The 25,279-nt window shown below is 38.2% G+C and overlaps 2 protein-coding genes and 1 long non-coding RNA gene across 15 annotated transcripts in view; 2 read left to right on the top strand and 1 right to left on the bottom strand.

The window, feature by feature from the left end:
- LOC130929051 (proton myo-inositol cotransporter-like) overlaps positions 1-2,484 on the top strand; it is a 64,813-nt gene extending 62,329 nt beyond the window's left edge. Inside the window, exon 10 of the mRNA XM_057855963.1 lies at positions 860-2,484. Within this exon, the coding sequence (XP_057711946.1) occupies positions 860-1,086 (227 nt within the window). The 3' untranslated portion in view covers positions 1,087-2,484. The remainder of the gene's footprint in view (positions 1-859) is intronic.
- Positions 898-8,304, bottom strand: LOC130929049 (uncharacterized). 9 transcript variants are annotated; one of them, XM_057855954.1, is made up of 11 exons: positions 7,857-8,304; positions 7,560-7,657; positions 7,402-7,472; positions 7,288-7,339; positions 7,020-7,117; positions 6,807-6,953; positions 6,683-6,716; positions 6,564-6,588; positions 6,410-6,486; positions 2,772-4,209; positions 898-2,695 (listed from the first exon to the last, which is right to left on the bottom strand). In XM_057855954.1, the coding sequence occupies exons 3-11, from the start codon at positions 7,449-7,451 to the stop codon at positions 2,583-2,585; spliced, it is 2,034 nt and encodes a 677-aa protein (XP_057711937.1). In that variant the 5' UTR covers positions 7,452-7,472; positions 7,560-7,657; positions 7,857-8,304; the 3' UTR covers positions 898-2,582. The 9 variants fall into 9 exon arrangements, with proteins under 9 accessions (XP_057711937.1, XP_057711939.1, XP_057711938.1 ...); XM_057855956.1 differs by having other exon boundaries at positions 7,560-7,593; XM_057855955.1 differs by having other exon boundaries at positions 7,862-8,304.
- Positions 8,141-25,279, top strand: part of LOC130929057 (uncharacterized) — a 121,727-nt gene continuing 104,588 nt past the window's right edge. For 3 of the 5 annotated variants that reach the window (XR_009066795.1, XR_009066793.1, XR_009066794.1), the window contains exons 1-5: positions 8,141-8,246; positions 9,392-9,452; positions 9,521-9,672; positions 10,098-10,235; positions 14,973-15,101. This is a non-coding gene — a long non-coding RNA (uncharacterized LOC130929057). The remainder of the gene's footprint in view (positions 8,247-9,391; positions 9,453-9,520; positions 9,673-10,097; positions 10,236-14,972; positions 15,102-25,279) is intronic. The other 2 variants (XR_009066796.1, XR_009066797.1) reach the window with 1 other exon arrangement.

Genomic DNA, 25,279 nt, shown 5'->3' with positions numbered 1-25,279 from the left:
ATACTTTGAAAATGACGTGATCGGACCCGATCACATCTTTAGAAATTTTGTCTGTGTGTGTGTTTGTTCCCTATGCACTCCGAAACATCTGGGCGGATTTTGATGAAATTGTACACAGTTGTAATTTGTTTCTGGGAGTGAGAGTTCTTAACGCCATCTTTTAGGGAAAATATGTCGCAATTGGCTTTGAAATTTTACAGTATGTGCTGTGATGGTACGTTGTGACTTTGAGTACTCGACAACAAGAAGCTGCACTTAAAAAAAAAGTATAATTTTCCAGAATATTACGAAGTGGTTCATTTCAGCTGGATATTCATACTGTAGCAACTGTTATTTATTATGTGTTAGGTCCGCAATGGTTCATGGGTAGTTGTGGCACACACATGACAGAGTGGTTGTTGTCGTTAAACTGTTCTGGGGTTTTCTGTTCAATTCAGGCGCCGTCTCTTGGGGTCGTGTAGTGTATGGGCACAAGAGCAGCAAGTGCGAAACATAAATACTGTCTCCCTCATTATTCTCGAAGTCGCTTGCCACAATACTGTACACAGTGATGGAGAAGCGAGTATGACATAACACTAATCAAAAAAATTGTTTAAAAGAGTTATCACTCTTGCTGGAGCACCTTTTCTATCACACTTTTAAAATGATACTAATTGCTAATATGCTAAGTGGGCTTTTCTAATCTGTAAAATGACAATATTTGGAATTACAAGAAACAAATTGAAATAATGTTTGACCTTTACTTTGTCCGTTAATAGAATGAGTGGAAGTAAAAATTTGATTGAGAAATCCTGAGATTTGCTGAGGGTTTTAATCTGCCGCTGTGACATTTTGTTCTCTTTTTTTTTCCTCCCTACAGGGGCATTCTTCCTCTACTCTGGCATGGCTTTCCTGGGCTTCATCTTCATCTATGGCTGTCTACCGGAGACCAAATCTCGCCGGCTGGAGGAGATCGAAGCTCTCTTCGAAAACCGTCTGTGCTCTTGCGGCGCATCAGATTCTGACGAGGCTCGGCAGGTGGAATACATCCGGGTCAAAGGGTCTAACTACCATCTATCGGACAACGACGCGTCGGATGTAGATTAAATATATGCCTGTTATGTTGAGGTGAGATCATCCGATTGACCTTGTGAATGTTTTGTCAGCTCGTCCTTTGAATCGACGCCAAATTTGGAGACAAATCTCAAGATGCGAACCACAAATATGTCAAGTGAGGACATCGTAAGACAGTGCGTCTTCTTCATGGACACAAATAATGGTCACAAAGCCCATATAAGTATTGATCATTTCACTTTGGCATCCACTAAACGTGGCATGTATGAAAACATTTCCATTCAAGCTTTGTAACACAGCAGACTTTTAGTTTATTTATGGTAGCTCACAGCTTTTATTTTTACAGAAATGCAAAGAGAGTGGGCAGCTGAAAACGGCAAAACTAGTAGCACTGAACATGCTGCATATTTCCCAAATGTGAGATTGTAAACAAAAAGTTATTACATACAGTTTAAATGCAAATTTATCAGAGAACAATGCAGTAATGCTAGTGTGTGTACCACTTGAAAGAGCTTATAGAACTGTACTAAAAATTCTCCATTTTCATTCATTTATATTCACATGCATTCATCCTATATTAGGAATTTGGTTTTGGTGTTTCACTTCATTTCCAAGCACAGTATTACATCTGGCAAGCTAATTGTTGTGCCTGTGTTTTGTGGCGGTGCCTCTTGGTCGTTTTCAATCCAAAAATTGTGTGAGATCCTCATTTTTTTTTCTTTAACTACTGTTTTGGCTTTATTTTTTGGTCTTCCACTACAGCCTTATGTACAAATAGATCAAATTCATGTTATTCTTGTGTCACAAAGGTAGAATTTGACTAGTATGTATGCCGAAGGTGTGACAATTCACTAGTTTCTCTGGTAAAAATAGTTAAGATTGTACACTTGCAATCACAAAAAGTTATTAGGTTTAAATGCAAATTCAACAAACACGCAAAGTTTTTAAATATTTAATTATCTCGCGTAAAACTAGAGGGCGCTAACTTAACTGTATTAAACATTCTCCATATTCATTCCATTCATGGAAATATTGTCATATTTGTACTTTGTAGTTGGAGAGCTACCATCAACATGTGTAACGTGGTTTTAAAAAAAAAAAAAAAAATTTTGTACTTCTACAGGTTCACATTCCATTTCCAGGCTTCGCGATTGGTGACCAAATATTTTCAGTGATTGCTTCACGCGGCACCGTCACAGTGTATTGTGTTAGCCTTTTAGCAGTTGTGTTAACACTGTCCACTTGTTGAACGGTCGTGTATACTGTAGTGTTTCACGTTACCCTGTGCGTTTCTACACTTTTCAACAGAGTAGAGAAAGACAGTGTGACTTGTCGTATGTTTAATGTCCGAGCTGTAAAATGTTTGGCTAGAGTTTATATTCTATTACAAAAAACATCTTTTGAGTGTGTGGGAATGAAATAAAGAGTTGACTAAGTAACACAGTGGTGCTTGAATTGAATGCTACTTAAAAACATGGGGTGTTGCACTCGAACAACGTGCAAGAAAAAGGTACGCTTTCTTATCTGAATCATTTCCTCTGGTTTGACTGCTTCAGCATGAGCAAAATGTCAGCAATTTCACGTGTTTCCGCTTCCTCGCTATTAGTGGCTTCGACTTGCCTTGCTTCTTTCTGCACGCCTGCTGAGACAAATGACACATAAAGCGGTGTAACAGTGATTTTCAGGGATTAACTTCACTTTCAAAAGAAAAATGTTACCTGAAGTGTCATATTTTGGTTGTCTTTCAACAACTGCTTCCCTTTTAAAGGTTTTATGCTTCTGGAATGAACTCTTGCGTTTAATCTTATGCGAAAAGCGCACAGATTCCTTCTTTTTGCTATGCTTTTGCCGCCTTTCACGCTTTGCCATTTCCTTCAGAGGAGCTTCTGTGTAGCCAGTGTGCCCCCTGATGGCTTCCTGGTGTTGTGGTGCAAAGGCATGACCTGAATGTCCATATTTTTGTGTTCTATCAACAACTGCACTTTTATTTTTGTTCATCCGGAATGGCATCTGTGAACTCATTTCACGTTTACCCCAATGCAAAAAGTCCATAAATGTGGATTTCTGCTTTTCCCCAAAGTTTTGCTGCCTTCCACAGTTTGCCATATCCTTCCAAGGAGCGTCTGTAAAGTCATTGTGCCCCCTGGTGGCTTCCTGGTGTTGTGGTGCAAAGGCATGGGCTGAATTTCCATATTTTTGTGTTCTTTCAACAACTGCGCTTCTAATGTTGTTGATTCGGAATGGCATCTGTGAACTCATTTCACGTTTACCCTCGTGCAAAAAGTCCATAAATGTGGATTTCTTCTTTTTCCCAAAGTTTTGCTGCCTTACACAGTTTGCTGTTTCCGTCCGAGGAGCGTCTGTAAAGCCATTGTGCCCCCTGGTGGCTTCCTGCTGTTGTGGTGCAAAAATATGACCTGAATTTCCATCTTTTTGTGTTCTTTCAACATCTGTGCTTATGATCCAGAATGGCATCTGTGAACTCATTTTACGTTTACCCTTCTGCAAAAAGTCCATAAATGTGGATTTCTGCTTTCCCCCAAAGTTTCCACACATAGCCTTTTCCTCCAAAGGAGCTTCTGTGAAGCCAGTGTGCCCCCTGGTGGGCTCCTGCTGTCGTGGTGAAAAGATATGACCTAAATTTCCATCTTTTTGTGTTCTTTCAACAACTGAGCTTCTATAGTTGTTCATCCAGAATGGCATCTGGGAACTCATTTCACGTTTGTCCTCATGCAAAAATTCCATAAATGTGGATTTCTGCTTTCCACACATAGCCATTTCCTCCAAAGGAGCTCCGGTGTAGCCAGTGTGCCATCTGGTGGCTTTCTGCTGCCGTGGTGCAAAGCCATAACCCGAATTTCCATATTTTTGTGTTCTTTTAACAACTTCGCTTCGAATCCGGAATGGCATCTGTGAACTCATTTTTTTACGTTTGCCCCCATGCAAAAAGTCCATAAACGAGGATTTCTGCTTTTTCCCAAAGCTTTTCTGCATTCCACACATAGCTGTTTGAGAGGGGGCTGTCAACAAGCTGGACTTAGCGGTGACATGGCCTGACTGAAAAGTGGACCCGTGGAGGGTTTGAGTTTGTGAATTTTTGCATTGACCAACTTCCGATCTCGGTGCAAATACTGACTGATGATTGCATTCTCCACCCTAGTGATGAATAGAAATTAGAAAGTTTGTGAATTTAGAACAGAATACAATCATTGCCCAAAGTACAACGAGATTTGAAGCTTCGCCGTAATGTGCACCACATAAAATGAAAGCAAAAGTACAATGAGGTAATAAGTGATACCGCTACTTATGAATATCTCGACAAACAGAATTTTCAGGGTAAAACACGCCTCAACGGGAAAATATTATCGCTTGTTACGAACTAAATTTCAGGATATGAAAGGTATTTTATATCTGGTACTCGCAGCTCCCAGACTTTACTGAACGTAACATAATTATAGCTGCTCTGCTATTGGCTATTGCCTAGCATTCCTGGCATCCAATTGGCTAAGAGTGACCTCTACTACTGTATGTGTATGTGTGTACAGGGTCCCCCCAGGATTGATAAATCTAAATTCAAGACTTTTAAGACCCTTTTTAATGCCTTTTCAACTGAAAATTAATACTTTTCTCGCACCCATTATTTAGATAATATTGAATCATATTAAATAAATAAAGCACTGAACATCAAATTTAACCTCAATTACTAAGTGTGTTTGACAAAAGAATGCACATTTATTGAAGATACAATTAAAACACATTTAAATATAAGGTCTTTCAGAATTTTTTTCCCAGGATTTTACACTATTATTGTAAAGCAACTTCAGAAATTACATTTGCAATACAACAGGTTTCCCTTTTAAGAGGACCTAGTCAAGGTGGTAGGTAGGTGATTGTCAAGTTGGCCACCTTAACTGTAAAGTGCTTGAAATTGGCAGTGAAAGTTTAAAAAACAGCCACTAAATGGCAGTAGTTTACCATTAATTACCACAAAATAAAAAAGCTACACATGATCATTTCCCTTGGTAATCGTTTTTTTTCCTAATCACATTACAAGAAGTATACAAAACACATGTTCATCTTTTGTTAGCTATTGAAGACATTTCTTTTAATCAGGTAGAGAAAATCCATACTCTTATTTAATCAAGAAAAACATTTAAATATACCAGGAGGTGTTTTACTATCACCTACATTATAATTTACCTATCACCATGCCATGTTATTCAGACCACCGTTACCCTGCACTCGTTCCAATAATAGACAGTGTCAACCGTGTTGTGTATCTGAGAGTGATGGTGAATCTACGACTCAAGTTAATCCATGCTAAGGCTAGTGCACCTGCCAATACCCCATTGAACATGGCTAACTCTTGAGTTAAAACAGCAAATTTCACATTAATTCGAAAGGCAAACCGTGCAGAAATACATTATTGCATCTAACACATTTTAATTGGAGAAATTGGCAACTTACTTTGAAATGTTAAGCAGCTCCACTGCCTTCGCATGACCCATAAACTGCGACCCAAAGTATCTGGATGCGACTTAGTCGCCGATCCAATACCTCACATGCTGGTCCAACTGTTTGGACTTGGTTGTCTTGTTGAGACTTTCGTCGAACATAACAACTAAGGCATCTGAGCAGTTCCTTGCGTTAGCACACAGAACTGTGCGATTGCCTGCTGTTGTGATGTTTATGCTAATGATGCTAGCGGCGCGCACGCACGAGGTGCAGTGCATCGTAAAAATTCTACGCGTCATCTTCATTGTGGATTAAAAAAAAAAAAAAAAAAAACTTCGTCACGGATATAATTTAGGTTGCACTGAGATGTTCTTGAAAATTAAAACCACGGTGAAAAAATTTCAGACTTACGACAGCTAATTTAATACTTTTAATACCTTTAATAATGGAAAACTAAATTCAATGCTTTTTAAATACTTTTAATAACCCGCGGGTACCCTGGTGTATCCCAGCGTCCTCTTTATTCGCCAGAGTGTATTCACCTTTATTCATTATTATTGTTTTTTTTATATTATGCAAAACTGATTTTATGTTTATTGTGCAATAATCTAATTGTGGCATATATTTGTTACAGGTTTCAATGCATTTTTATGCATCATAAAAGATTTATGTCTGAATTTTGGGTGGCTTAGAACGGTTTGGGCATTTACGTGGAAAAAAACGTCTGTACTTACAGAATTTTCAAGTTACGAAACTACTTCCAGAACCAATTAATTTCGTTGGGAATAAAGTGAATAAGTGACTTGCAGCCAGTGGAGACAGTTTACAGTACTCAGACTAGGAGGGAGATGGCTGACTTGATATGGTTTATTAACCAAGCAGTAGTAAGTTTGTAACTTACATCATTGGATTCTGAACTCGGGTAACTCCATCTGGAAAGGGATGTTGCTGAATATCCACGACCCTTGATTGGGTGGTCTGTGTGTGGGAGGAAGAAACATGATTATATTTTCATATTTGAAGAATGAAGAAGTTTAATGGAAGGGTGGACTTACTAAAGTTTAAAATGGAGTTCGGGACCTGTGAAGGAATTACGTATGTAAATTTAGGATTAAGTTGTTCAAAAGTCACTACAGTGGTACTTTACTGCATAGTTTCATGAATATCTGCTTACCTGTATACCAACAGCGTGTAGCTTAGGAACAGTTCTAATCACAAATGAAACAAACACAAAAAAATATGTTAGAATATGTATACACTTGTGGTTGGATGTTACCTACTGTGGGATTAAAGTTTACACTGAGGCGTCATCTTTGATATATGTATTTGTAATTTCAAGCCCAGAAGGATGATCTGAAGGGTTCCGAGTGAAGTCCAGAGGGGTTTCTTTTTGGAACAACTCGTTCATGGGGTCTTCGTATCCCAGGTGTTGTTCAGACCCTTCACTGGAGTATCAAAAATATCAGTCTATCTCATATCAGATGCCTTTTATGTGGTCAAATTGTTCTTACTTGGCTGTTCCAAAAATGGACGTCAAAGGTGGTGTAGCTGGGTTAGAAGACCAGATGAAGTCTTTGGTTGTCTCTCCAGGTTTAGAAAAAGGCAGAAACTAAAGAAAATTATGAGCAAATGTGATACCTCAAATTTTGTTTATATTACTTTATGCTATTGTGTTCTGGTGCAGGTTAATCCAGATGATTTGAGACAGAAAAAAAGTTTTAAATAAATTAAAATAAATAAATAAAGGACCACTTTCCCTTTTACCAAATTGATACTTACCTCCCAATTTCTGAAACCTGTTGGGATATGGCTTCTCGTCTCAATTTGAAGACTAAAAAAAGCAGAGATTGAGTCAATATTTTGGCCAGCATCATATAGGCCTACCGCTTGTACCCGCACTGAGGTTGGCGCTCAATCTCAACCGGATTCAGTTTATTTTGCATCCTCCTATTTCTTCAGTATTCCTAACAGGGAAGAGACATCAAAATGCTGTTATACTAAGATGGGAATGTTGTTGTTTTTTAAATTCCATGTTAAATTCACAGTTTTACCTGTGTTAGCTAATCATTTCTCGTCAAGTGGTGCCTGGAATGAAGTTTACGTTTAGCATAAGATGCTAAACTACCATTACGCTACCATTACCATTTTTCTGCAAAGTCGTCAGCAGAAAAGTCAACAATTTTTTGAACCGCTGACAGCTTTCAACACGGGCTCAGAATTGTTTAAAAATAGGTAATTAAACGTTACGCTTCTAATGGATTAAGAACAACAAACATCAATTAATAAACAATCTGCAACAAACAAAAGTGATTTATATCGATAAGTTATAACAGAATGGGTTGTTTTACCACACCGACGACAGGGCAGATGTTCTGAACTCCTTCACTGCTCTGAAATTCTTATTCGTCTTTCAAATAGCACTTGTTGGCCATTTTGTGTCAGTGCAATTCGCTAAACATAACACTATTCAAGTAGTGTACTTTGAAATATTATTCGCTAAAACGTACTTATCGGAACAGAAAACTTTTTATATGGGTATTACGCTAAACTGCCGGAATATAGAAGAGGACATTACGCACATTGCTAATGACCTGTTTCCGTTTATGGAAAACCATGCTTTTATTTCGAAGGATAAAAGATGGCAAGAGTGCCGCAAATCGTAACGACTGCCGAAAAGTCAAAGAAGCAATCAAAACGGCGCGCCCATGAAAAGATACACGTTGTACGTCGCCGTCGAGGTAATAATGAGAATTAACACAGAATTTTAAGCTTCTGACGGTTCTCAGCACTTGTTTGTTGAGGGAACAACGTTAGTGTTGAAAGTTTCGTTTTTAAAATGTGTTTAGTATATTCTTAGTATTTCAGCTAAGTTTCCATCCACTTGAGGGTGCTGTCGCCTTAGGTAACAACTGTGCTTAGCCAACAATGAGTCTATTAGTATCAGTATTGTTTGCAATGATCATTAACTAAGTTATTTGTGTTACAATTATGTGTTCATATTACATATTAAGATGTATGTCAGGTTAAAAGACTGTCAAGGATAAAATGTAATTAATGTCAAGGCAATTTATGGTGATAAATAGGTTAAAAATGACAAGGTAAAAATACTGTCAGTTAGTGATTGTGTTAGTTTATTTGTTTGTACCGTAGCTCTTATGGTGTGTTTACATCAAGGTTGGAAATAAAAGTTGTAAACCATCAGTTTGAGGGAACATCTTTCCAACCGAGGATGCTACACACAGGTGCTGTAAATTATTGGCTGGCAAACGTGTTCGTTGTGAATAGGTAGGAATTGATGTTTAAAAGTGGTACATTTTGTGTTGCATACGTCTGAGATAACTTCTATTGCATCCTTCATTGTATGAGAATTGATTTAGTCCAGTGCGGTTTTTAACAAATCATATTAACATAGTTTTGATTCAGTCAAAATGTAAATTTTTCAAAATCAGATTCCTTATTATCCAGTCCAACCATTGCATTTTTAACAATTTTGAAAAGGCAGGCCGCTTAGAATAAACGCTCCCATTATGTTTATCGAACGTGACGACGCTAAGCATTTTGCGAAATGGAGTTTACGAATGCTATTTAGCATCTGCTTTGGAATAATACTTTGAACATTTAGTCCTTATTCAAGCTTGTGTATCGTTATGCATATTTATTTACATCAATGTAAAATATGTGTCTGTACGGTATGTCATTTGTATTTAATATTAATCATGAAAGCTAATTTCAATCATATTACATATTAAATGTCATGTTAACTGGAAAAAGTGGGGAAAGCTGTCCTCATTTTGAGTTGAAAAGTGTTTCAGTACTATTTGACAAGTTCAAATTTTGTCTTCACAAGCCCCTAATGGAGACTTGTGCCGTGTTTCACCAACAGATCGATGCATTTGTCAATAATCTAAAAGCTGTGTGCCTTAGCTCGGAGGTGCTCATAAAGTGTAAGTGATGGACCAATAACCCAAGCATAGCTGTGATATTGTTCACCATTGACTGTTTTCTCCATTAGGCTAGCGGATATAAGCACGTCTGCCTATGAGTTCGGTGTGATTCATCACTGTATCTATATGAGAGCTTATCAATTACCTTTATGGGATGTTTTTTTGCAACATGTTGAGGAGGCAGGGCAGAATACATCAAAGTGAAGTACTACAACTCAAGGTGAGGTCGACCATTTTCCCTATACTTTGAGAGTTTTAAGACAGGTTGAGTGCACTTTAGGGGGACAGTAAAAGGTTTGATGTTTGTTTGGAATGGAAAAAAATACAAGGTCTTAGAAAATCTTGTTTGGGTTTTTCTTTTGAGTGTTGTTCCCACAAAATGAGTTTAAAAAAAAAAAAAAAAAAAAGGCTTTGCAATTAATGGTATTGCAATGAGTGGAATACCATCTCTGAGCATTTTAACTAATCCTAATGTGCTGTACTAGTAAAATACCATTTTTACTCGGTAAAACTCAATTTACTTGTGTTACTTCAACTACTAGTATAGTTAGCTTATTTTTGTTGTAATAGAAGATACTAAATGGGGATACTTTGCTCTCATTTTCTGTAGATTTTTAATCACTTTTAATTTTCTTGTGTTTTCAGGTCACTTCTTGCCAACAGAGCTAGGCGTCCAATCCATTTTGACTAGGAGGGGTGAATTTAATTCCACATCATTCATTTCTCATTGGAAATGAATGCAGTCATTGGATACAAATGGGGATGCCTTTGACAAATTTTGGGGTAAGCATACATTTGTGGAAAACACTATACTACTTTTGTGCACTTGGATTTCCTGTTTTTTTTTTTTTTAATGTGTAATTTACTTGATTTGGATTAAACAAAACATAGGACAAGATGCATTTTGGAAAACAATACAATATATAATGGTGCGTCATATAACTTTGATATAAATTTCTTTCATTTTATTGGTTGTCACACTTGCCATAATTTGACCACCAGAAAGCGGTATTAGCAGTATCAGATTGTAAATGATCATATAATTCCAAAATTTTGAAACAAACCCTCTGTTGTCAGTATACTACTTTCTATTATTCCTGGAAGCGAGCTAAGCTAAGATCTTAAAAGTGCTATTAAAAATAAAAACGCAAATAACATTTAAAGTAGAAATGGGCAAAGCCAGAAGTGTCTACAGCTTCTCCTACTATTATTTCTGGTTTGTCAATCTGAGCTTGTCAAGATAATTTGTTCCAATTGGATCAATATTATTTGATCTGATCATAATTTTAATCCGAACTCTGATCAGATTGAAGTAGCTTTGTTAAAAGTTGTTGATCCAATCTGATTGAAACACAGCCATTAAGTTAAAGGTCAATTTCAAAATTAATCTATTCTGTTCATGAGCTTTAACCAATGGGTTTCTAGTTGTAAAGTGTTACCATGGACAAAGCTACAGTTTTGATTGACCTTCTCTCGCTAACCTGTTGCAAACGAGCTGTTCATTTTAGCTAGTTGGACTCGATTTAATTCAGTGTTTAATAGTTTTTGAATATACAACACATGTCGTTGTATTGACTTAAGGTAGAATATTCTTCAATTTCCTTTGTTGATGCGCCTTCTGATTTGATTAGAAAACAGTCAAGCTCAAGCATGTCATTTTTACTGAGCTTTTATGTGCTCCATTGGCGCGCCAGACTTTAAACACAGCTATTTGCGCATTGAACAAGCACGTGTGTGTGTTCATATTGCGTAGCAGGAGGGCATTTACATGTTGTAATAGGGTCTATATATCACGGCTGTCCGTTTCATGTTGCAAACGAGATGGAATGTGACATCTTTGCTCTGCTTGGTCACATCAAGACGGCGCAGATTGCTTTATTTACTTTACAGCTTGTGAGCTGGGCCCGCTTGTCAGACTCCAAAATACCACACGAAGCCAAACATTCATTTTCCATCCAGTTTGTTTCGAAATGTAGCCTTGGAGAAAGCTCTTCCACTCAGGAACGAGCGCGCCTAAAAAAGGTTGTCGCGCACAAAAGATGTCCAAGGATGATGTAGGAGGCCGTGAAATGGAACAGAAACTTTTTTGTTTTTGTCCTCAGTTTTACCAAGAAGCAAAACATAACCTGGTCCCTACAGACACACACAAATATTCCCTTGTGAGTTTTTCAATTAGCTAACTACAATGGCACTGAATAGAGTTTGTGTGGACACTGGCGCGTTTTTATAGAAGCGCCTGTCCCCCTGTGGACAGCAATTACCTACCTGGCTGGAGGGGAGATACAGGCAATTGTCTCAATGTGAGTGTATTATATGTCCAACCAGTTTGTGTAGAATAAATCAAGGCTTAAGAATTTTTGGAATTGAGACAGACCTTTTAAAGTTTGCTCCCAAGAACGATGATGAATAAAAATTTTCAAGGCCAAATTGCACCTACATTCGACATGTCTTATCTCTGCTCCCCTGGGTGTCAATTTACGCCTTGGGTCCATTTTATTGATTTGCTTAGACGTACACACGTGTAAGACTCTGAAAATCCTTTAAGACAAGATCAAATGTGGACTACAAATTGACGGAAGCATGTTTTTAACGCACGGTAATTGTCCCAGCTCTAAAGGTGGCAAAACAACTGCGCTCTGTTCCCATGACGATCAGGATCTGCTAGGTTAATTAAAGCCGCCGTGACAGACGGGTTAAAATGCATAGGCTGCCATTAGACCAACATAGAGCAAGGCAATCAATCAATCGAGCTATGGCTAAATTACTGTATTTAAAAAAAACAAAAACGCGTGGAACAGTCGTACATGAAGATGATTTGTCTATCACTTTAGACATGACGTCATTGATTGAATGCATCGGCTAACAGTTAAGTACCTTAGAGCTTATGCTTTCCGAGTCAGCATAATCAGATGCATTCCGACGTCTTATCAGTCCTGTTTATCAAGACCTGGCATTCTATGGAGCGCAAATGAGGCTGATGTTTTTTGAAGCAATCAATTACCAATAGTAGTGGGAAGTGAGGCAACTAACGAGGGTGTGAGAGAATTTTATTCATGCTTAAACACAACCATTATACATTATATTTTGTATGCTTTTTGTTATGCTTGCATGAGAACATTGTAGCATTAATCTGTTGAGTGTGCCTTCTCATGGCCTTGACGATCGTAGACGGTATCAATATGCCCAAATATGGATTGTTATGTTCCGTTGTTTTTCAATATGCCCTGAATGCATACAAGGGAGGACTGTGTTTTCTTGTCGTTGTTCCAGCCGGGACCGGAGCTCAAGGTCTCAGCTCAAAGATGTTTTTGTATGGCTAAATACCCAGGCTTGTGAGATGATGAGTTTCGTTTCTTGGTTGTTTCGTTTCACGGTGGGCTTCAGCACCACCCTTTTCAACAGTATAAATGTCCAGCCTCTATTGTACTGCTTCGTACTTTCTGGGTGATCACAGCTTTTGGCTGGGTCGCATCATTTTGTACCCAGGAGCTCTTGTTTATAAAGTCTTCGAAGAAAAGCAATCCATGGTTGGGGTCGTATTCATTTCTGTAATCGAGCTAACACTTGTCTTGGAGTTCAAATTTGAGCTTTCCTGACAGAGGGAACTTGGTGAATGGATATGATTGGCAAAAAACTCATGATTATCTTGCCTTAAAAGATGAATCTTGTAATGTCTGGTGAAAAGAGTAAGTCAATATGAGAACACTTTGGGATGCAACCAGGAAGGAAGGAAGAAGTAGAAAATGTTAGGTGTCCCCAGCCCGGGACCTCTCGCAAGCATCTGACTCCCAATTTCTAGGCTTCATTCAAGAATTAAAAACCCATGAATTCATTCAATCGCAGATGAACTGTTCAATTTATGGTTTCATTCAAATTTGGCTCCTCAGAAGTGAGTCCATTCTACTTGCTCAAGAAGATTTTTATCGGTGCTGCTCTGGGAAATTGTCTTTCCGCTTGGCTGTTATCCTTTACACCATCTTGTCATGTGTTTTTGTCATATTTTCAATATCTTATCCGAAGAAAGCGGACACGCGTGGATTGTTTGGTTTTACAGTCCTGTCGAGGAATAATTACATCTCCTAATTGTGTCAAGTTGGAGCTCCCGTGAGAGAAGCACTGCTTCAAAACAAAGAAAGATTAATAAGGGAGCAATCTGACGGAGTGTGGGTCTGGTGGGCGGGTTGGAAGATGTGGGCAAGCAAAGCATAATCACTTTATGTGATTGCTATCTGGAGCCGTGAATCACAATTAGCAGGCTCTTTGTCAGTTTTGCCGGGTCCATTTCCATGATTAGACCCAGCGTCTTGTTAACTAGCATCCTGTGCTAATATTTGGAATTGATCGTCTTTCCTTCCATTTCAGACAATTCTAGAACGAGCTAGTCGATAAAACAAAGACATGTTTTAAGCTAACTAAGACGATGTATCTCAATATTGGCACCCTTAACTGCTACTATTAATTAAATGAAGACATTTGGTTGACATAAGAATATTTTTTTTACAGTGGAGGAAATCAAATACTACTACTACTGACAGTTTGCATACTCAGCCTGCTCTGTCATTCCCTGTCTTCCCTTTCCTGTCCATATTTTGCCTGTGGAACATAGTTACTGTTCTATAAGTTCAGGCTTTTGTCTATCTTAATTATAGGCAAATTGAGAGACAAAGAGACTTTCCTTTCTCTCTGTTCACAAAGAAGTCTCATCCACTCCAAAACCTTTGTAGCTGGCTTCCGCCTCTCTGTCAGCGCTGTTAACAAGCCCAACGGTTGTCCTGGTTACCTGCAGATAAGCCGCTAGCCTAATTTAGTTAGTATGTTATCTCCACGAAGAACAGGGAAATGGGCAAATGAAGCACTTTGATGCTTTACCACCACCATCCCTTTTCTGAGAGATTTGCTAGATTACTTTGCTGTAGGAAAAGTGCAGTTTTTACAAGTTTAACGCAAATTTTTCACTCTATGTGTGTAGGAATGCAGCTTTCCAAGCATCACCTGGGGTAATTGTGAAGGATGCTAATCTGCGATTCAGTTTGATAGTGTCTACATGAAATATTCACGCTCCTCTCTGCGCAATAAGCTGCTAGCAAGCCTCTTTGTGGCATCATCATGCGTATGATATTGGCAAGGGGCTCCCTGTGAGAGCATACTGTATATGTGTATGACATGCGGAGGAATCAGACGAGTATGATACTTGACAGTTGTTCACCTGAAGCGCAGACACCAACGTCCTTCACGACCATCTGCCTTTCGTTCACCGTTAATTGATTTGTCCTTGTACAGAGGTTTCTTCGGGGATTGGGTGGTGGTACTTCGACAGATGTTTTGCAAGGAGCCTATTGAATGTACATGGGGAGGAAAAATAATTTTGTGTTCCTATCTGAATCATGTCACGTTTTGTCTGCCTTTACCTCATATGTTTGACTAATGAGCATGGGTGGAAAGTAATGAATTACATTTGCTTTTGTTACTAAAAGTAGGTTTTTTGGGGGGTAAATTGTCATTTTTTATCACGCTTTACAGGAAACCATAGTATGTTAAGAAAAATGGATCACATTGCCGCCAAATTGTATGCTCCTGCTCACAGTCACCATAAATATCATGTCTAAATACGGGACTGGACGGCTGTCTTGCGTCAGAGAACTTGGTAAGGTAAGTGATCTCTTAACTAAAATATTCTTAAATTGCTAAATTTTTACAAAATAATTCTGAACAGATTTTGAGAAATTATTAACAAAATTTGTATATATTCTTTCTTATTAACGCATCTCTAATGTTTATGATGAACCAATGCAGATTGAAAATTGGTCGAACATTGAACAATATATAGCTACTATTTCAAAGTACACGCCATCAAAGACATTGTAAACTTAAAGATCAAGGTAAGTCACAATATTGAACAAATAGCGAATGCAAGCAGCTATGAGTTGGCATCTTAGCATTGATAATTTACATCACATTGAGAGCAGGACTAATTACAGGGTTTCCCCTACATGTAAGAGATTGTGGTGCACCGCCACACCAAAATAAAAGCCTTGAAAATGAAATGTTTTTTTTTAAAAGGTCGTTTCAAACTAGCGGCAGCCGAGTGTAAAGAGTTCAGCGGCAACCTATTCTTTGTGTATTGTAATGACTGTAACTATGTGCGGCCCCCATAAGAGACAATTGGACTCGGGAGCTGTGGCGCAGGGAGAAGCGAGTAGGAAGAATGGCAGAACGGGCGAGATAGCAAGAGATAGTGGTTGCATGTCGCCGCAGCCCGCTGTTATCTTTCTTATTATTTTTCTTTAGTATTGTTACCACAATAAAGTGGGTAAGCCAATATTGACTTTTCTCCTTCTTCCCCATATCCGGGGCAGTGCAGTAGTTTGGATCGGACTTTTTGGCGAAAGTGAGCGGTGGACGGCCGTCTTGGACGGAAGGCCAAGTTTGAATTAATCTGCGCCAAGAGGCGGGGCCCAAAATGCGCCGCCGTGCTAACGTCAACAACGAGGGGCAAGGGTACTTATATCTGTGCTATCAGGCTGTTTCGGCATACGAATATACGCAATCACGGCTGACGAAACGTTGATAAATACGCTTTTTTCCCAAGTTTTGTGAGCTCTGGGACACTCTAAAAATGACTGTCATACCTCTTCTTGCTAAGTTAATGGTACCTCGATGTGAGTTTGTGTGGAAATGTAGTTCACGAACAACAACAAAAAAACCTATTCACCTTCTCCCGGAAACTAATAAAACTCTTTACACGGCTATTGGAATTCCCCCTCCTACTCCTTGAAATGGGTCCGTTAACAGAAGGACCATAATTTTTGTGGTAATGTAGTACGTATTAGGGCCAAATAAAAGGAAAAAGGACTAAGACGGGGGTCTGCAACCCATGGCTCTAGAGCCATGTGCGACTTTAGCGCTGCCCTAGTGGCTCCCTGGAGCTTTTTTAAAGCTTTTTGAAAATGGAAAAAGATGGGGGAGGGAAATATATTTTTTGTTTTAATATGGATTCTGTAGGAGTACAATAATGAAAGCTAATTATGTATTTGTAGCCAACTTAGTCATTTTAATAGTAGGCTAATATGGCTAATATCGATACATACAGCCGGTGTTGCTTTCATTATAAGGCTTACACAAAGCTTTTTTTTTTTTTTTCCGGCTCCAGACATACTGTATCAATTCTTTTTTTTTTTTTTTTTTTTGGTCAAATATGCCTCTTTCATCATTTTGGGTTGCCGACCCCTGGGTCACTATGAGATATAAGTTGTACTATTGCTACGAGAAAAAAAGTCTCATTATTACATAGGGTAGTGTAGCTGTAACCAGCTACGCATTTTACGTACCGTATTTTTTGGACTATAAGTCGCAGTTTTTTTACATAGTTTGGCTGGGAGTGCGACTTATACTCCGGAGCGTCTTATGTGTGAAATTATTAACACATTATTATATAATTTCACGTGTTTTGGAGTGACACTGTTGGTTTGGTAAACTTGTTAGCATGTTCTTTGTGCTATAGTTATCTGAATAACTCTTAATAGCTATGTTACGTTAACATACCGGCCACGTTCACATTTCGTTGTTCATGCGTCATGCAACATTATCATACTTTACACTTATTCAGCATATTGTTCTCTATTGTATTTGTATTTTAAGTTGCCTTTCAAGATAACATATCCTTTCTATGTGTTGGATTTTATCAAGTAAATTTCCCCCAAAATGCGACTTATACTCCGGTGCGACTTATATGTTTTTTTCCTCTTCGTTGGGCATTTTATGGCTGGTGCGCCGTATAGTCTGAAAAATACGGTACATGTATCGTAGGTGAGAGCTACGACATTAGCTTGGCTAATGAAATATTTCAAATATATCTTTGTTATGGTCCTTCATGGGGGAAAAAAAATTCGCTGTGGCAGAAAGTTGTCCTACTCCGATGCAGCCCACCACCACAGCTTCAAAAAATCCTAGGGGAAACCCTGAATTACCATTTACTTTGAGTAAATTTTAAACGAGCTACTTTTTACTTATGAGCAGACAGGTCAAAGTCTCCCTTTGCCGCAATTTTAAGAAAAATTCACTTGTAAATTCATTGCACATGGGGAAAAAAAATTGTCTATTCCGTTGCCAAACTATACAGGAGTATTTGGGATTTCTGTGTATATGGAAAATATCAATAGCCTTAAGTTGCGGCATGAGGACCCCAAACGGTGCCTGTGGAATCATCCCCCCTCCCAATTAGCATGACAGCTCCACAGCATGTTGTCTTCTCCTCTCCTGTGTGAAGAGAAAGCCTAAACTAGCTGCTCGTAATTGCTCCGCGGGTCTATTCCCTGGTGCTTGCGCTGAACAATGGGATCAGCTAATGTACTGGTGTCAGGGAAGGTTAAACGTTTTCGCCGTCATTATAAAGCAATTAAGCTTTTGGAATGGCGATGAGCCTAAATATGATCCGCACTCTAGGTTTGATGACGTAAACGAAAGCTTGGGGTGGAAAATACAGTATAGTCACTTCCTAACACAAGGAGGATGGAGAGTGGTTGATGTTGTGAGAAAATATGTAGGCTCACAAATTGTTTTATGAAGGATTTAAGATACGTAGCAATAACATTGACCAAACATTGTTTTGTTTTATGTTATTATGGGCGGTAAATAATGAATTCAATATACAGTATTGGCTCAAATATAAGACGGTGTTTTTTGCATTGGAATAAGATTGAAAAAGAGGGGGTCGCCTTGTATTCGCGGTCTAGATATTATACCTGTTCATGACGCCAGATATCATTGAAGCGATGTTCTTTTATGACAGATCTCAACTACTCTCCCCATTCACGACGCGAGATGGCGCCAGATATCATTGAAGCGATGTTCTCTCACGACAGATCTCAGCTATCAGTTTTTAACCAGTTTGCATTATTACATTGCAATGTTTTTCCCTATTCAGATTTCTTTCAAGACTACAGTTACAGTTAGATTTCACTTTGATGGTTAATGCAGTTATTGCAATTTTGTTGTTTTATCACAATAGATTGGTTTATTTACATTTCAAAAACCAGAAGCCATTCATTTACGAATGTGATTGCACTTTAGTTTACATATTTAAATGTTGTCATCATTTGTTTCAGATGTACTGTAATTACCGTAAATTCCGGACTATAAGCCGTTACTTTTTTCCCTCCCTCAGTATCCTGCGGCTTATAGTCCAGCGCGGCTTATTTGTTGATTTATTTGGGTTAATAGGTAACACTTTATTTGAGAGCAGCGTCATAAGACCGTCATAATTATAACACTATCAAGGGCATTAATGAATGCTTATGACAGATGTCATTGTCATCCGGCAAAATATGTCACTAACTCCATTTATGTCCAGCTTGGATCTTTTAAATCTATTTAAAAGTTAGATCATTTGCCGATGACACGAAATGACATCTGTCATAAGGATTCATTAATGCTCATGGCAGTGTCATGTCATAATTATGATAGTCTTATGGCACGACTGTCAAATAAAATGTTACTAAATACCATAACTAGCAATTAATGAAACAACTGGAACAGCAACTGAAGAAATAATTGGCACGTAACATGAATTTTGATTGTTATTTACATCTGTAGCACTGCAGTGCATGCTAGGAGGCATGTTGGACGACAACATTGTTGACGGCAGGTGGCAGCAGAGGTTGACTGTCTCTCCAAGGGAGCAGTGATGTCCAAATGAAGCTTCTTGAAGCAATGGTGGTTCATTTGGTCTTATGGCTGTCATAATTATGACATGACACTATCATGGGCATTACTGAATGCTTATCACAGATGTCATTAAGTGTCATACGGCAAACTATGTCACTATCTCCATTTATGTTCAGCTCGGATCTTTTACATCCATTCAAAAGTGAGATAATTTGCCGGATAACACTAAATGACATCTAGTGTAAGCATTCATTAATTGTCATAACAGTTTCATGTCATAATTATGATTGTCTAATGACAGTTTTATGGGGCCACTTTCAAATAAAGCGTTACCAAATACCATCTATAGTAATAAATGAAACTGAAACAGTAACTGATGAAATAATTTACAGAGAACATGAATTTTGTAGTGCTGCTATGCATGCTAGGAGGCATGTTGGACGACAACAGTGTTGACAGCAGGTGGAGCAGTGATGGGCAAATTAAGCTTCTCAAAGCAATGAAGCTTTTCAGCCCATTGGTTCAAAGCTTCATGGTGGTTCATTTGGTCTTATGACAGCCTTACGGTGCCGCTGTCAAATAAAGTGTTATCGGGTACTATCTTTTCGTGTAAATATTCCATAATGCAGTGAGGAGTGCTGCAGCTTATAGTCCAGTGCGGCTTATCTGTGAACAAATGCTGTATTTGTGTCAAATTTGGTGGGCGCGGCTTATAGTCAGGTACGCCTTATAGTCCAAAAATGATGGTATTTCCTGTATAAAAAATTTGTGTTCAAAAAGTCTTTTTTTCAAACTTGAGTCTTGAAAAAGAGGGGGTCGTCTTATAATCAGGAAGGTCTTATATTCTGGCCAATACGGTATTACTTGCAATTTATTATTCAAAATCATTAATTTGAACTCTTTACAAAACATGCTCACACAGTTGTTCACAAAAAGTTGAACCTAATCCTCCGTGTGTAGAAGACGGACAGTTGCTTAAACTCCTTCAGTTCCATTGACAATAACAGATTAACTAGATCATTTTTCGGCACAAAATATTTCAAGAAATATAATTGTTAATCTTGAACATCCAATATTTTGTCTTTACGGTGTATTTAATAGAATTTATGATGGCTATATATACATATGTTTCTGAATAAAAAATAAAATAAAAAAAAAACGAGCAATCAGTAAACTTTTTCCAGCTAACTGTGGCAACACAGCATTATTGTCGTCATAAAATTCAATGCAATTGATCAGCACTAAAAGAAACTCAAGTGAGAGCGACCATTCGTCTTCATTGACCGCTCGCTCAGTGTGAAACGCTTAATTAGTGCCATCCAATAGCAGAGATTAAAAATCTGGCTTTGCTGCATTTGCTTTGAAGCGCTTTTCATTGATTTTATTTCCTTGTACATAATTGGATGACTTCCATTGATTGCACTCTTGAAAACAAAACACTTTGCATTAATGTAGAAAAGGTCCCATAAAAATTTCTTGTCTTTATAAACAGCTACAGTGCGTTATGTGCCTTTATTTAAATATTCATTTTGTTTTTGTGTATTTATAAGTGTTTAGGTATTTCATGAATAACATAAATCAGTATTTTTACACACAAAGAATACTGTATCCCAAAGCCTGTCATATTAATTAAAATGACTAAATCACGACAAGTTTAAAAAAAAATCAGGAGCCAAATGAGCCAGCATTTTTTTTTTTTTTTTTTGAACGACTCATTGAAGTGAGAGAATCCCAAAGATCCAGCTCCACCTAAGGATCCATAAATTTTTACAGGGAGTACCATCTGTTACCTGACAACAACAACAAACCTGCTTTCATTGTATAAAAATAATCTCAAGGAGGCTCTTTGAAGTGCATTCTTAGTTTCCTATCTCATTCTGGATCCTATCATGCAATCCATTTAATTAACAAAGTGTAATAACGATGCAAGCGAGCCAACCAATACTGTATAATTACAACATCACAACTTGGAAAGCATAAGCGGTGTGGTTTCTAGGCCCATGGGTACCACAGTGTTGGTGCATTGCTATCCCCATTGTGGTACCCAAAGGGGTTAAGATTCAAAATGGCCGCTAAATCGACTTTTAGGTAAGCTTGAGAACAATAAACCGATACGACCGGATATCCGGTTTTACAGGTGAGAGATACAGCTGTATTGATTGTAAAGTTCCCATTCCACAGTAATTAGCCATTAAATATTCAATGAACCGATAGTAGAGATAGAATTCGGCTATCGCGAGCACAAGAATCGGCTTCTAATGCCTAGTTCAATGCATTGCTTAATATGATAATAATTTAGCTTTTACCTCACATGCTGCGCTTGTGTCATTCACCACACAGCGCACTTAGATTGTGACCGCCTCAACTTCCCATTCATTTCGGCAGAAGCGCTAGTAGTTGCCGTCATTACCTGATCGTCACGGGCGTGTCATAACAACGCGAGAGCTAACAAAACCACTGTAACGCACGCTCCGTAGCGTTTTCTTCACAGCCCAAAACGAAACTAGTAGTGGCAACGAAGCAACATGCTAAAACAATGGACAGTTTGCGCACCACGCCAGCGACGTGCAGCGATTGATTTTCAACGCCCCCCGGAAAACAAAAGTCGGACTTTGAAGAGACGAAGGCAGCCAGGTCTGTTCGAGCTAGTGTGAAGTGGTACAGAGATCGTGAGTTTTTAATATAGTTTTTAAAATAACCCACTACAATGGTGGAAAGGGCGGCATATTCTTTCCACGAAACGCTTAAACATGAACATGTGGATCAGTTGATCTTCCTCAAGAAAAATCTGCCCTTCAAAAAAGATATAGACAGTGATGAGGAATAAAAAAAAAATGTGGAAGCACAGGCATAAGTGAATGACTTTTCTGTGTATAAGGTTAAAGTAATGATTAGCGACTTGTCTGTCTAAAATGCCATGTCTCCCCCCCCCCCCCCCCGTTATACCAGTGGTAAAGCATAATTTATTATTTATTTATGATAACACTAGCAGGTTTAATTATTTTTTTCTAGAGCTGCTGCATATGATTAAAATTTTCTGCTTGTAGATGTTTACGTTGAAAGTTTGCACTTAAATTACTTACCTATTGTGTTTAAAACACCAGGAAGTACAGTAATTGAATTACTGCACTTTATTATTGTCTGTCCCTGGAGTTTTATTTTATTATCAATCCCATCCAACAAAATGACGGTCATATAGTAAGCTTTATTTTTTATTTTTTTCATAAAAAAATAAAACATAACATTGGTATGAAATTTTGTTGTTTAATTTAATCTTTAGTCTTTTTTATATGTTTAAAATACTGTACGAACACACACAGCAAATGTTTGCTATAGTATCGTTTTCAGTCTGTATCGAACCGTATCATTCTTAAACTGTATCTTAAATGCTATAAAATGCTAGTTTTTTTTTTTTTTTTTTAAATGCTCTTAACAAATGGTTTCAGACACATATTCCCACAAAAACATGCAAAATATACCTATAAACTAAATTATTAATGCATTAAAAAACATTAGCTCAAAAAAAAAAAAAAAAAAGTAGCTTACGTTGGTCTTAACAGGGAGCAGTTGGATTCAGCCATGTGAAAAGAGGCAGACCAGAGGGCAGTGTATCCACGCCACTTTAATTAAACGAATACTCGAAGCAACAAAATTTAATTCGAATATTTTTTTCCCAATCGAATACTCGAGTTAATCCATTAATCGTTGCAGCACTAATTGTATTATTGACTTTTTTTTATATTGAAATGCATGGTTTTAGTTTGTGGCGCGTTCACGCCCACGTGGGGGCGCAATTGCACTTGTTTACGTGAAGAAGAGCGCTCACACGCCAGAAGAAGACCAACAGCTACTTAGCTCTGAGTGAGTGGGCGAGTTAGCGAGAGAGAAACACGGCTGCGAACCTACGTTCATTGTTTATGCTTGTAAAATGTCTCTACAGAGGCAACGCCTGTGTGTGTGTCTCATCTTTTCTGTTATTTTTGTGTGTTTTCCACCCGCGATCGGACACTTAGAGCCAGTTGTGTGGATGTTTGAACGATGTGCTAATGCTAGCGAACGCATGCTAACCGTTTTTGTCATTGCTGTAAAAGCACCTAATTATCATTTATATACGTTGATGCGACCCTTTTTGGTATCGAGGACGAAATTGATTCAGCAAATTATACAGACGTTCAGCATCAACATTTGGGAGTTTAGCCCGCTGAATAGCCAGGACCGAGCCGCAGCGTCCCGGTGAGGACAGTATATTCGCATTTCGTTGTTCATGCACTCTACACTTATTCAAAATGTTGTTCTCTATTGTATTTTTATTCGGGCTGTCAAACGATTAAAATTTTTAATCTAGTTAATTACAGCTTAAAAATTAATTAATCGTAATTAATCGCAATTCAAACCATCTATAAAATATGCCATATTTTTCTGTAAATTATTTTTGGAATGGAAAGATAAGACACAAGATGGATATATACATTCAACATACGGTACATAAGGACTGTATTTGTTTGTTATAACAATAAATCAACAAGATGGCATTAACATTATTAACATTCTGTTAAAGCGATCCATGGATAGAGGGACTTATAGTTCTTAAAAGAAAAATGTTAGTACAAGTTATAGAAATTTTATATTAAAACCCCTCTTAATGTTTTCGTTTTAATAAAATTTGTAACATCTTCAATCAAAAAAATAAACTAGTAGCCCGCCATTGTTGATGTCAATAATTATTTACACAATGCTCATGGGGGCTGAAGCCTATAAAATCAGTCGGACCCAAGCGCCAGCAGAGGGCGGCAAAACTCCATAAAACACAACAAGTGAGCGTTTCACTGTACTGTCATTTAAATCTGTCTGAGCGGTGCATCTGCGTTAATTGCGTCAAATATTTTAACGTGATTAATTTAAAAAATTAATTAACGCCCGTTAACGCGATAATTTTGACAGCCCTAATTTATATATTAAATTGCCTTTGAAGATGACATGTCTGTTCTATGTGTTGGATTTTATCGAGTAAATTTCCCCCAAAAATGCGACTTATACTCCGGTGCGACTTATATATGTTATTTTTCTCTTCGTTGGGCATTTTATGGCTGGTGCGACTTATAGTCCAAAAAATACGGTAATTGAAAGTACACAGTAAACATGGCTTCAGAATTGTCGTTGGAGTAAAACGGAAGTGCCACGACTTGGCTGCTGGAATATGAATGAGGCACGAAAATAAGAATATATAGCATCTCACATATTTATATATCACTGGGATTAATCGGTCATTTGTAAGAGTTGTCCTTGTGTCCTTGGATAATGCACACACATGGTTGGAAAAGAGTGCACCTGATTTAACTGTGATGCACAAAGGCACCACTCTGATGTGTCTCATTAATTCTTCAACTCGGTGTGGACGGACGCGGGGGATGAGGAGACTTCCCCGGCGTCTCTCGAACGCTTTGAAATGGAAGTGTAGTTTAGCAAGGATGCCTTCGAGCTCTAAACGGACACCCCAGCCCCCCTGTTCACATACAGTCAGTCAGTCTTATGCAGGAATCTTGCAAACTGCTGCGACTGTTTCGGCCTTGTCAAGCCCGGAAACATCATAAAAATACTTTTTTGATTCCCAGGGAGCAGTAATATGGAAATCAAGAGACGATAGCGCTATGCAAGGGAGGTAATAACCCAGGTGCCGCAATTAAGGGGGTGGCGCTCGTTTTACGTTCCCATGTGTTAAATTAGCAATCCTCATGCGTTCTGATCACCCTTAAATACCGTAGGTTATGATTTACAGTACAGCTGATTGCGCAGCATTGATTAGCTCGATGTCTAGGACAAAATAGTTAACGCTTTAGGTTTGAGAGCAATAATGTGTCGCTGCTAAAAGTGCACAGATCACAATTTTCTGGCTGATCACAGATTTTTAAAAAGCCTGACCTGCCATCTTTTGTTTTTTCATAGACAACTGCATGCACCTTTATTTTTCTGGAGAAGAGCACTACTAAATTAGATCGGGTCTTTATTTTTTTGTTGTTGCATCCTTTAACCTTTTAATACTGGGTTACTTACGGATTGTGAGCCAAATGTGAGCCTTTAAAACAGGTACAGTGATACCTCAGCTCACGAACGCTTAAGCTCACGAACTTTTCGCCTCAAGAACATTAAATTCGCGAGCATATAGT

This window comes from Corythoichthys intestinalis, chromosome 13 (genome assembly GCF_030265065.1).
Source record: "Corythoichthys intestinalis isolate RoL2023-P3 chromosome 13, ASM3026506v1, whole genome shotgun sequence".
NCBI classification, from domain to species: Eukaryota; Metazoa; Chordata; class Actinopteri; order Syngnathiformes; family Syngnathidae; genus Corythoichthys; species Corythoichthys intestinalis.
This window is presented reverse-complemented; position numbering and strand designations above follow the sequence as displayed.

Coding starts and splice junctions, on each gene's coding strand:
- LOC130929049 (XM_057855954.1), bottom strand. CDS start 7,451: ATGCAAAATAAACTGAATCCGGTTGAGATTGAGCGCCAACCTCAGTGC. Junction 7,340..7,401: donor GAGCGCCAACCTCAGTGCGG/GTACAAGCGGTA, acceptor TGCTTTTTTTAG/TCTTCAAATTGAGACGAGAA. Junction 6,717..6,806: donor ATCAAAGATGACGCCTCAGT/GTAAACTTTAAT, acceptor ATTTGTGATTAG/AACTGTTCCTAAGCTACACG.